This window comes from Cylas formicarius, unplaced genomic scaffold (genome assembly GCF_029955315.1).
Source record: "Cylas formicarius isolate icCylForm1 unplaced genomic scaffold, icCylForm1.1 PGA_scaffold_4__25_contigs__length_36172078, whole genome shotgun sequence".
In the NCBI taxonomy this organism is placed as follows: domain Eukaryota; kingdom Metazoa; phylum Arthropoda; class Insecta; order Coleoptera; family Brentidae; genus Cylas; species Cylas formicarius.
Window position 1 is genome coordinate 4,015,443 of NW_026844334.1, and position 12,223 is coordinate 4,027,665.

At 36.5% G+C, this 12,223-nt stretch overlaps 1 protein-coding gene across 1 annotated transcript in view; it reads left to right on the forward strand.

Annotated features, from left to right (window-relative positions):
* Positions 1-12,223, forward strand: part of LOC132700509 (alkaline phosphatase-like) — a 132,860-nt gene that overhangs the window by 67,144 nt on the left and 53,493 nt on the right. The window contains exons 3-4 of the mRNA XM_060667874.1: positions 140-363; positions 6,849-7,023. Coding sequence (XP_060523857.1) covers positions 140-363; positions 6,849-7,023 — 399 coding nt within the window. The remainder of the gene's footprint in view (positions 1-139; positions 364-6,848; positions 7,024-12,223) is intronic.

Consider the following 12,223-nt stretch of genomic DNA (forward strand, 5'->3'; position numbering starts at 1 on the left):
TATCAATCGAACCATAAATCATGGTGTATAGTTCTTAAGTGGGAGACACTGTATGATAGAATATACCTAATATCTCAAATGTGTGTACACTATAACTTTCTTTATTATATTTACAAAGTATTCTTTTCGTTCCTTACAGATCAGGAGTATTGGTACGAACAGGCGAGGATAGCGCTCAGGAAACGTCTGCAATACGCCTCTGACAGACGCCCCCACGCGAAGAATGTTATACTCTTCGTAGGGGACGGTATGGGGGTGGCGACGACCACGGCCGCCCGAATTCTACGGGGCCAGAGGATGGGTAAAACGGGCGAAGACCACGAGCTCGTTTGGGACTCTTTCCCAACGGTAGCGCTGGCTAAGGTATTCGAAATATTTCGGATAAATTATAATTTAGAAAATTTAATTAAGCTTGGGTTGTTTACCGCGAAGACTCCATTACCTGGAGGTTTAACGAAGTCTTAGAACGCTGTCCCGAATTCTGGCATACTCAGAACGAGGATATGGAGGCATATCCGCGTTACTTTTGAGTTGCTTTTTCTTAAGTACAAATTTCCAATGAAAATAAAAGTGGGTGTTTTACAGAGTTTCCATTAACCTCTCTATAAACTACGCAGAAGTCACCAGAAGCGACGTTTCAAGAAAACCTGTTGTCGCAGTTTTTTCTTCATTCTTGGAGACTCCCATTCCAATTTAATGTCTTTTTTTAATATTCCATCCAAACTACTTGTTCTCCAACCTTTTTACAATGCCAAATAAATGTAACAATTAACTTCCTACGCATTGTTTAAATTCTTCGCTTCATCTTAATGAATTGCTAAAACAAATTCGTATAAACCAGCATCTACACTGTTCGTTAAAAAATGCAAGTCGTAGCCGGGGAAGTTGTGGAACAGAAAGGTGACGATTGGCTCATCGGTCATGAAAAATTCTTTTTGAAACTGCGAGAGAAAATGAAAAGAATCGCGATACGATGCTCACTAAATTATTTACTAACCACGCCGACGGAAAAACTCTAAACAGGATAGAGGTGTCATTTTATGGAGTCGCATTGGAACGGGACTCTGGTTTATCGCATCCCTAAGTGTCTCAAAAAGGCGAGCAAAATTAAAATTTATATTCCGCTCGCGAAAAAGCTTTATCCGGTAATGGCAGTTTTAGAAAAGCAGGAAATTTAGTGCTGCCGTTCGTTTCGCCATTTTTACTAGAGCGTGCGACGAAAAAGGTAAATACCAAAATAGGCAAATATATAAAATTCATATGGATCGAATACAAACAATTACTAGACTGTTTGTTTCGTAGTTTACCAGCTTGTAATATACTCAATGTTTCAAATAAGCTTCTGATAATGTATTATTCCAAACTGGCAGCTAACTTTCAAAGTTCGTGAAGCACACCTAAGATGATTTAATAAACTCTATAAGTCTCCGTCTCTGTGTGATATTGCGTTTCCGAAGAATTACGTAACTTTATTAAAGCTTATTCTTTTAACGGTTTGCAAAGTCGTCCAACTTCATCGAAAGAGGAAAACACACAGGCACAACGTTCATTTCGCTGTTTGTCTGAGCAAATAATATTACAGTCTTCCTCGAAAATTTGTTTTACTTTCGGATAGTCACTGTGCGAAACTCGATATCACTTCAGATGCAGTTTCGTCGAGCCCGCCATGCATTGCTCTAAACTTAAATAAATATTTTATATTAATTATCATCGGTTACGCTTTGTTTACTCGGTGATGTTCTCATGTTGCTAGGAAATTCAACATCAGCGTCAGGAGTTAGTGGCCATGCGCGTTTGTTTGTTTTGCGGAGCAGCAATTCGGTTTTAATAAAACACAAACACTGGCGTATTAATTTGTATTTCTGCATTCCGATTCTGCAATTTTTGACTGGCGAAACGGTTTTGGTTCAAGAGCGCATTAGCGATATGGTTCAAAACCGACGGAACATATTTCCATTTTCGAGTCTGTTTGTTTTACTGCTTCTTCAAAATGTTGTTATCACTGAACGATAAGCAACATAAACAAGATTATATTTTTTTCTTAGGCGACTCTTTTTTCAGGCAAATACATTTGTGGTAACAATAATGCATACAGCAGCTTTCTTTCTAGCCTGAAATCTTTGGGGTTCTATATATTTTTTTCGTCTCTGGTTTTAAATAATGAAATGAACAACAAAATGGTTTTCAGGATGTTCGAAAATTGAGTTCGGAAACTTGGTGGAAAGATTCAACTTGTAAAAATACTGGTAGTAAGTCACGCAACAAAAATTCGAAATAGTAATATTTTCCGTGTTATAGCTTGCCAATTTTTTTTTTAATTCTATTTTTAACGCAGTGGGTTTGATTAACAACGGAATAAGTAAGTAAGTAAGTAAAAGTCATAACGACTTTAAGTGCCCCCAAAAAAACGAGTCCATCGGGTAGAGGTCTGGTGAGCAAGGTGGCCAAGCTAGAGGTCCACCCCGACCTATCAATAGCTGTTCAAATGCCTGATTTAAATACCTTCGTACAGCCAATGTAAAATGGGGTCGAGTGCCATCTTGCATTAACCACATGTTTTGTCTCCACTGCAAGGGTACCTCTTCCAGCAAAAGTGGTAGTTCCTCTTAGAAAAATTGCAAATACATTTCCCCATTAAGCGATCAGTTAAAGAAATGAGTTTCCATAAGGTTATTTCCCAGAATCCCTGTTCATAAATTTCAAAAAAATCGGCGCCGATGTTTTCCTTCAATTTTTGCATGTGGGTTGTGAATATTCTAGGTAAAGTGCCGTCTAGTGACAGATTTCTGAAATAGTTTTATTTCGTAACGATGATAATTTACTCAGTCAGGGCTGTGTGTATAAAACCAGCTCATTCTCTTGAAAATTAATCCCACTGCATTAAAAATGAAATTAAAAAAATAATATTTTGGACAAGGTATAACTCCGATTTCGATTTTTTTGTTCCTCATAGTTTCCGAACACCCTGTATATCGACCATTTATTAAAATATGGACTTTTCGGATTCAGAAACTTTGGTTGTGCCTCGGCAAATCCAAGTGATCTTGCAGTAAACGCATTCGAAGTCGACAAAGTACATCGTCGACGACTTTTTCCAACTTGACAAAGGATGCAAATCCATTTTAAATTTTCAGCGGGAGCCTGAGATTCAAGCACTAAGGCGTTTACGCGTTCGCGGAGAATTAGATTCGATATCGACGTATACACTGTTACATCCTCCGAAATAAAATTCCGGACAATCTTTCCCATAAAGGAATCGTAAATGTATGTATCGAGTTATGTATGCATATATGTAACTCTGTTATACGTTTACATGATTTTGTCGCCTAACTGTATTACGGAATATTTATTGAAATTTATGCGCATCTCAATTCCCGGTCGACTCGGTCATCTAATCTTATATGAATTATTTATAGTTTTATTATTATTTATTTCAATATTCAATATAATTAGTAAATTTTACCTATTATTAAAGACTTTATTTAGGACTGTACGTATTAGAGAGAATGCTGTATAAATAATTTAAATTGAATCGATAAGGTTAAAGTACCATCAACCCGATAAAAAACTCTTTACAGTCTTGATGAAGGTTGCTTTAAATGAAATGTCTTCACTCCTTTCCTTGCTTTATTTACTAAATTAACGTGATTGTTAACCAAAGCAGTAGAACTTTTTTTCATTCTAAAAAATAATTACGGAGAGAGCGGAGGGTGCACAAGTTATGCATTTACTCTACTTATGATATTTTGCAGCTAATAAATGAAAATCATAACCTCCAGTGTTGTGAAATAGCGATCACATGCCTGTTCTAATAATTTTGGGATCATTTTACCCAAAATTTGCTTATGCCAATGTTGTTTAATTTATATTTTATTTATTTTTATCATATTTATAATCTTGCTATAACATACCGGTAGAGTTTCCATCAGAGGATAAACAAACAATAAGCTTGCAACACTGAGAAGTTTTCTTGTTAATCCTAAAGACAAATAGACCAGTCGTAACTTTCTAAGTCTGCGGCGCCGTTATTGTTTTATTCAAACATGTCCGCTCTCGGCCAAATTGTTCCATAACTAATGCAGCTCCCGAATCCCTTTTAACTCCCATTTGGTAGGCGGTGAGTTAATTGGCGCAAAATCGGACTGTCCGGCAACCAAATGCGAATATAGTCTTCCTTCCCTCCCCTTCGCGGCGCGGAGGGGCCGGCGGCGAGGAAATTCAAACAAAATATTTAATTTATTTATCGTTAATTAAAATTAATGCGAAATGAAATTTATCAAAAGAGTTTATCGATATTTCCCGTTAATGAATAACGTATGATGTTTTATAAATCATTTGTGTTACGCTCGACATGAGTTTTATCGCGGGTGGAAATGTAATTTGGCAGGAAAATTTACGATTTAAATATCGAGGGGGCTCGAAACGCGCCAAACGCTGACTGAAATTTCGGGGATATAATTCCACACGTCACGGACAACTTGTTGACAGGTCTGCGAACGACCACTGGTTTAAATACACGATCTTAACGTTCATTACATTTACATTGGCAGCTTTCGTTCAAACGTTCGAGTCCAAATTTTTACCGTACGCCACTGGTTCTGCTAAAATTTGTCTCACATTCTTCAGAGTAATTCTGCTACAGATATTTTTTTCATTCTTTAATTATTGTTAATTTAAAAAAAAACTTCCACATGCTTCTGTAATACTATTTTTAAATCTTCTTGATTCTTCCTCGTAAAGTTCAAATATTATTTAATGTATGGGTTGAAATAGCTCTGTTCCGTTATATTATCCAGTAGATTGACAGAAAAAATGTACCTGTATTTATTTTAATACAATCTACATTTCAAGAAAATTGGAGTGGTGGGAACAGGGCTACTTATCTCCAATCATCTGGGTTACGCTTCATCAATGCTTCCGAAACAAATCACAAAAATAAGCAATTGGTAAAATAAATCTAGGTCCCATTAAATTACTGTTTTATTGGATTATGAATCTTATTTGAAAAACTCAATCACTGCGTATGTTTCAATTTCAATTAGTATCCTCTTGATAGTCCCTTTCCAAGCACTTATTATATTACTTAATGCCCATGAAATTCTTGCATTATACATGGGGTTATTTAGCTCTTGAAATTACTCTGAATTTTTATGGGCAAAGATTGAACATTCATAAACATTCAATGTGTACGATGTTTTCATACGTAGTCTAACAGTAATATATAACATAGCTTGTTACTGATTCAAAGTTTGAATGATATGCTATTTTAATTCTTTGACTACTCCTCTATGATGATCCCACCGTTCCAAGCTTTGGACATACTGAGTTAATATATTTTTCTCATGATAACAGTCCTTTGATATATAAAATTTTATTTGTTTTCCTATTTAAAGTAGTTTCGCAGAAGTTTATGTTATTTGATTAAACTTCAAGTTTTATAAACTGTTCTTTGGAGACACGTTGCAAATGAAATATTAAAAATGAAATCATTCGTAATCATCGGATACCATAATTTTAATTTCGAATCTCACTCATGTTTTAATCAATTTATATGCTACCGCCATGTCGAAAAATGCGGCGAAGTCGATTTTCGTAGATCTACAAATTTGGGTTTAATTAAATTCGTCGGATAAGTTCAATAAAGACCACTAAATAATCGGAGATCCTTTTTTATCCACCCCCGAGGGTACTTTGATTCCATCACGATTCATATTTGCATACGGGTTGACCGTAGTCGGTAATCCACAAGCTCACGATCGGTAAATACGGTATATAAACGAAGCTCCCTTCATCAAAGCGAGACTGCCCTCCGGGAAACGTTTTTATCGCGTTTAAAAAACGTTTACAGCCCCGTACCCCTCGCTTCCGCATTGAAAGAAAATTTAATGTTTTTCTCTCGTCTCCCGGTCTCCCCGATCCTATGCTAATTCCCGTGTTTTTATTTCTATCACGTATGCACGTTCCGCATAAAGCGATGAATTTGATAGCGCCAGAACGTCCGCAAACTTTTCATGGCCTCATTCGACGCATCTTGTTTGATTTTCAGTTTTGAATAGGTAATGCGCGTCCCGGGGGATGCGAGACTTTTTGGCCGCCATTAGCGAATTGAACGTTTTTTTTTTTTAATATCCGACCGCGTAGATTGATTGCGTCTACGAGATCTGATTACCAGTTCTTTTAGGGTTCGTTTTTTGAACTAGGAGGTACAAGGTGACCCAATATTATGGATTCGTCTTATTCTCAACACTGTTATAAAAGATCCAATTTCACCATTCGTCTTCAACTTTTTGTTTAATTTTAATTTTAAGAAACAGCGATATTGTTTACTGTTATCACCATGACATCATTTAGTCTTATAACTTCTTCCGTAATTTATTAGTAAAGGTTTCCTGTTTGTCTAGCCTCTTACTGTTCAGGTGACAACGAGAATTAGCTAGCTGTCCATCTCTTCGGTGGTCTTCTTCCTACGGGACTTTCATTCTTATATATCTTTGCTACCCTGAATTTATCCCATATAGTAAACAACCTGTTTATTCCACTGTATTCGTCTATTCCTTGTTTATTTTATTTACATCTTGGATATCACAGCTCTCTCTCCTTCTCTCTTTCTATCTCTCTCTCTTCGAACAAAACTAGAATATCTCTTTAATTAACAGATACGAGAAAGATACCTCAAAATGCTTTTTGGATATTTAAAAAAAAAACAAAATAACATATTCATTAAAAAAAATATTTTTAGTTTACAGCGTCATTATCAAAAAAAAAAAAGAATGTTTTTGAATCTGCAGCACATACTGAAGACATTAGTAGAACATTATGTTTAACTTTCACATGGCTATTGCTTCCAGACGTACAACATGGACGCGCAGATTGGAGAATCGTCAGCTTGCGCGACGGCGCTGATGTGCGGCGTCAAAACCAACTTCGAGACTGTCGGATTGGACGCGAGGGGGCGTTTCGAGAATTGCTTTTCGAGTTTTTCTTCGAGGGTGCCATCCCTGATCGACTGGGCTCAGGAATCAGGTAATTAAAGCGTGAACATTTTGCCAGCAAGACGCTCTACGGCGGCTAATTTCGAGACTTCGTTCGTCGCGATTCGAACCTTGTCGGGTTTTCAATTTGACGGAGCCCGAGGCGTCGAGGCCTTAAATCCGACTGGAAAGAGCCTTTTCCTCTCCCCGAGGGGCCCTTAAGTAAACCTCTTTGCCGTAAATTGTTTAAATTCTCCCGCGAGCTTCAAAGGGCCGAAGCGGAAATAAAAGTGTACACACACGGGATGCATAAATTGCGATCCACGGTAGATGAATTCCTTTCCTGGAATTGGAATTAGAATCTCGCATTTCAAGCTGTAGGTAATATACAACGTTCAGCCGTACAGAAGATGGGGTTATATCGAATATACGACGCATCTTAAGACATTAATACAATCTCAGTGATACATCAGAACGCATCTATGACAAAGTAGATCTGACAAGCTGTGATAATTATGCATCGAAGAGCACATTCAAAACCCTTATGTTTAAAGTGCAAAGCTTGCAGAGGCGGGTATATTGCGTGCTCGGTCGCATTGAAAAAGTCTAGGCAAGATGGCGGTGTGTCAGGATTCCGATGGCTCCGCGGGTAATAAGTGTGAGGATTGCCCAGTTAAGCCTTTAAAGTATTCAGTGCGTGATTCTAGCTTCCACTAAAGTTGTGTGAAGTTGTGGAATGCAAAAATATTAAACTAAACAACTGCAAATTGTTGTGGAAACTTTGGAAATATTGAAGATGAATTTTTTTACGCTGTTACACAGATTTTTTAAATATGTCGCGCAACAAAAATGCGTAATCATTCATGAGTTAAATGAAAAAGTATTGTTATTGAATAAAAAGATAAAACTTTTTAATATCAGTCGATAAAAAAGTGATAATATTGCCAATAAAAATGAGTGTAAAAAACCGCAAAATAATGAAGGCCGGGCTTCTGCAATTCAAACAAAACAGAACCAAATAAACAAAGTTAGTGTGCTACAAAACTTCTGGATACCTCCTGCTTCGGTTTTTGCTGAGTCGAACTTGATGACGTTCCGCCAATCAGCCTGTTGATTTCTTCAGAGGTTGACTGAAACTGGCTCGCATTTTACTCTGTACCTGTTTATATATAGTTTGAGGGGGCGGAGCCAAATGAGCCAAACATCGTCTCGGATGACTGATTCCCACATTGGTGACACGTAAAGACATGAGTCGCGGTTAAGATTGTTAGGTTGTTTATAGATAGGTTATTTATAGGTAGCCCGAGTCACTGAACCAACTGCTCTTCTCTACTCTCTCTAATAATTTCCACATTAATATTAATATTACGCGTTCCACTTCACCACAACCTGAGGGCGAAAGCAATCCTACACTTGCTACTGCGGTCCTTCCTTACATGCAAAATATCACTGACCACATATCAAAAGTTCTAAAGAAGTATAACTTCAAAACCAGATTTACCACTTGTCCAAAAATCTTTGTCCAAACATCTTTGGTCCGTCAAAGACAAAATTCCATTTGAGATGCCAGGAGTTTACAGAATTCCATGCATATGCAGCAAGAGAGACAGGAAGAAAAATATCAACAATGCTCAAAGAACACGAAAGAGCTTTACGACTAAGACAAACTCATCACTTGTTGCCGAACCATTCACGAAACTGGACATAAAATTTTATTCGACAAAATTAAAATTCTTGCATGTAATCAATTCTTCTACCTACCAAAGACTCCAGGTATTTGAGATATCTCTTCGTTTGGAGCATGGGTTTCATGTTTATTCCGGGACGGACCTGGACAGTGCTTTCAATAGTTTTTACTATATTCTTTTTGGTATTATTTTAGTTTACATTTTCCATAAAAAAAGGTTGTACGTTAGTGAGCCATCCAAAAATATAAAATGGAGATTTAATGAAATTAAGGCGTCTAGTGCTAATTCAAAATCTGTTCGTTCTGAAACAGTGCAATCCACTATTGAAAAGGGTATATATAGAGGTCCTTAAGAAACATAAACAATTAGTTTCTGAAATTATCAGCGAGAAATTTCGGATTCTGTTGATACTTATAGTGCCGCTTGGAGGGAGATTTCGGAGATGTCGAATTATTGTCGGTCCAGTGTTGAGAACTTTAATTTAACGAGTAAACAGAGTAATAAAATCGAGAATGAGCCTAATTTTTTATAGATGCTGCCAGAAATATTGTCAGTTCCTTTCAGTTGGATAACAAAAGTATTGGTCTGGTTTTTATATATTACCTTTAATGGAGGATGAGCATGAATTAAAAAAATAAGTGTTTTGGACCCGATGGCATACCAACGTTTTTATTAAAAAGAGTATTGAGTTTGATAATAGATCCGCTAACCTTCTTGGTAAGTCTATCTTTTCCAAGTGGCATTGTGTCTAAGAACTTAGCGGAGAACTATCGTCGTGTAACAATTTTAAATAGTTCTTCTAAAATGCTTGGGTATGCTATCTCAGAGCGATTAATGTATTTTGTAGATGAATATTATATTTTTATAAATAACCAATATGGCTTCAGAAAAGATAAAAGCACTTCAACTGCTGGTTGTTCCTATTTTCGTGGGATAATTTCTTTGATGGAGGACGATGTGTGCCCTAAGTCGAGCGTTTCAATGTTTTAATTTTAAGGAACTTGTGAAAGCTCTGCATACTTTAGGTATAAGGGGTAAACACCTAGACTGGATCAGTAGTTTTTTAGAAGATCGTTCTCAATTTGTATCCCTTAAGTTTTATAAAGGTCAGAGAATGGAAAGTGTAAATTCAGCTAGTCAACGCATGGAGAATGGTGTTCCTCATGGTTCAGTTTTAGCCCCCGTACTCTTCATATTATATGTAAATTGTATCTTGATTATTTTACCTGATACGTTTTTTGTGATGTGGATATGACGATGACCTCCCAGAGAAGTGCTGTGGGGTACTCGATCTATTGATGATATGGTTTGGAAAAAGTGATCAATATTTCAATGCAAGTAAAATTCAAATAATAAGGTTTGATAATTTTGAAAAACAATGTGATAACTTTAATGACACTATCGGAAGTAGGGATACTGTGAGGTTTCTAGGAAATCTCATTGTGATACTTTTATTTCAACTGTAAATAGTGTAAATTATCTTTTTATAAATCTTCGTGGGATTTTAACTAGGCAACAGTTAACAGTTCATTTATTTATACTATGCGAAGGTGGAGTCCCGATTACGTTATAATATCAATTTTTGCCGATCAAGCAAAAACGTATATTAAGGCGTATTGCGCATATTTCCAAGTTTACACCTTGTAGGGGCTTATTTGGCCAGTACAAAATTCTCACCCTGGCGAGTCTATTGCTTAACAATTTCTCGAATATTAAGTTAGTTGGTGACGAACATTCTAAGCATACAAGACAGAGCGGTAAGGTCGATGGCTTCGAGGTCACCTGATTATTTAGGTGTTCGTATGTTTAACAATTTGTCATTGCAGTAAAGAGACAAAACTTTAAAGTTTAAATAGCGATTATAAACATTTTTGTTATCGAAAACATTTTATAGTCTAGACTAATTTTTTTTGAGTAAATGCTTTTTTAATTTTTATGTATTTTGTCTATTCCTTCACAATTTCATAGTTGTCTCAGGGAAAATAATTGTTATTATTATTATTACACTAACCAAAACTAGACAAAGCCAAAAACGGCCTACGAGCTTAATTTTGCCGATGTCCTTTAACGCACAAGATTCCGTGCGCCCCCATTCTAACCCACTTTCTTATTCACTCGCCGAAGAAGAAGAAAAGCCTTACGGAACAATTTAAGCGGCGAGACGGGTCTTTGAGAAGTTTGAAGAAGTTTGCGAAGTTCTTTAATAGATTTTGGCAGTTTATTACGAGGCCCCCTGGCGAAATTAAAAATACCATTCTGCGAGATAACGAAGACCATATTATTATGTAGCCCGAGGGGGGCTTCTCCTCGCCCCTATCCCCTTTTCCTCCTTATACGGTATTAAAGATAATCTGGGATCCTTCATTGGTTTACTTACCGCCCGTATTTTCCAGTTTCCAATTCTAATTACGGCGCCTCTTTGTTTCAGAACTTATCGCGAACCGTAACGCCAAGTAGTGGGTTAAAGACAGAACAGAGATTTATGAAGCTTTAACAATTGAATATTAAAATTCGGTTTTTTTGGAATAGTGGATAGTGAGCTTTGTTCATTTTCTCGCAATATTCCATTAAGCACGAAATCCGAGTGATATCACAGAGCACGCCTCTGGTTTACCGCACTGTTCCAGTTTTCATACCCTCTTATTAGTCTCTCGGTCTCCCTCTCGCTATGGAAAGGAGCAAAAAAATTAAATTCCGTTGACGCTTAAGGTCGCTGCAACAGGTCTCCGGAAACTATTATTATCCAGCCAATTATCCGTCGAACGCAATGGCCGACAAATTACTTCCGCGTTGTCGCCGCCTTATCACTTTGAAGTTAAAGAACGACGGACCTACCTTTCAGACGTTTGCCGCATTGCCGAGTCTAAAAAGGCGCAGTTTGGGCCGCTGTGCAGTAATTGAATTTAGAAGACATTTGAAGCAGTGGACTTAAGGCTGATCTCACCAAACGCCACGCCCATATGATGTAAGAGGAAAAGAGGGCACGAAAACTGTTCCCAGAATTTTATTTCTAGTAGTTCGTAATATAAAATATGTACAAAAAAATGCAGCTGACCACTGAACTAAACTAACCTATAGGCAGAGTTGGGCTGATTTCATGCAAGTGATTTAAATCACTTGCTTTGTTTAACTTAAAATCATGATTTAAATCAAACTCCATTTTTTTAAATCGTGCTTAACTTTATTACTGAAAAACGTCCAATGTTTCCATATAAATTATTAGTTACTTCTAAAGTTGTTCTATTTGTGATGAAGGTAATTCTACAACACTGTCGAAGATGTATTGTAAATGTTCCCATTGCTCTACCGCGTTTTTTCTCTCTAAAACATCAACAGCAACTGATTTTGCTTTTAAAATGCCTAAATATTCTTGTGCTGCATGTTTGAGCCCTACCTTTTCATAAATGATCGAATCAATTTAATTTTTGTTTGCTCCACAGATTTTTAATAATATATATATATATATATATATATATATATATATATATATATATATATATATATATATATATATATATATATATATATATATATATATATGAGATGACACTATATTCCGGGATA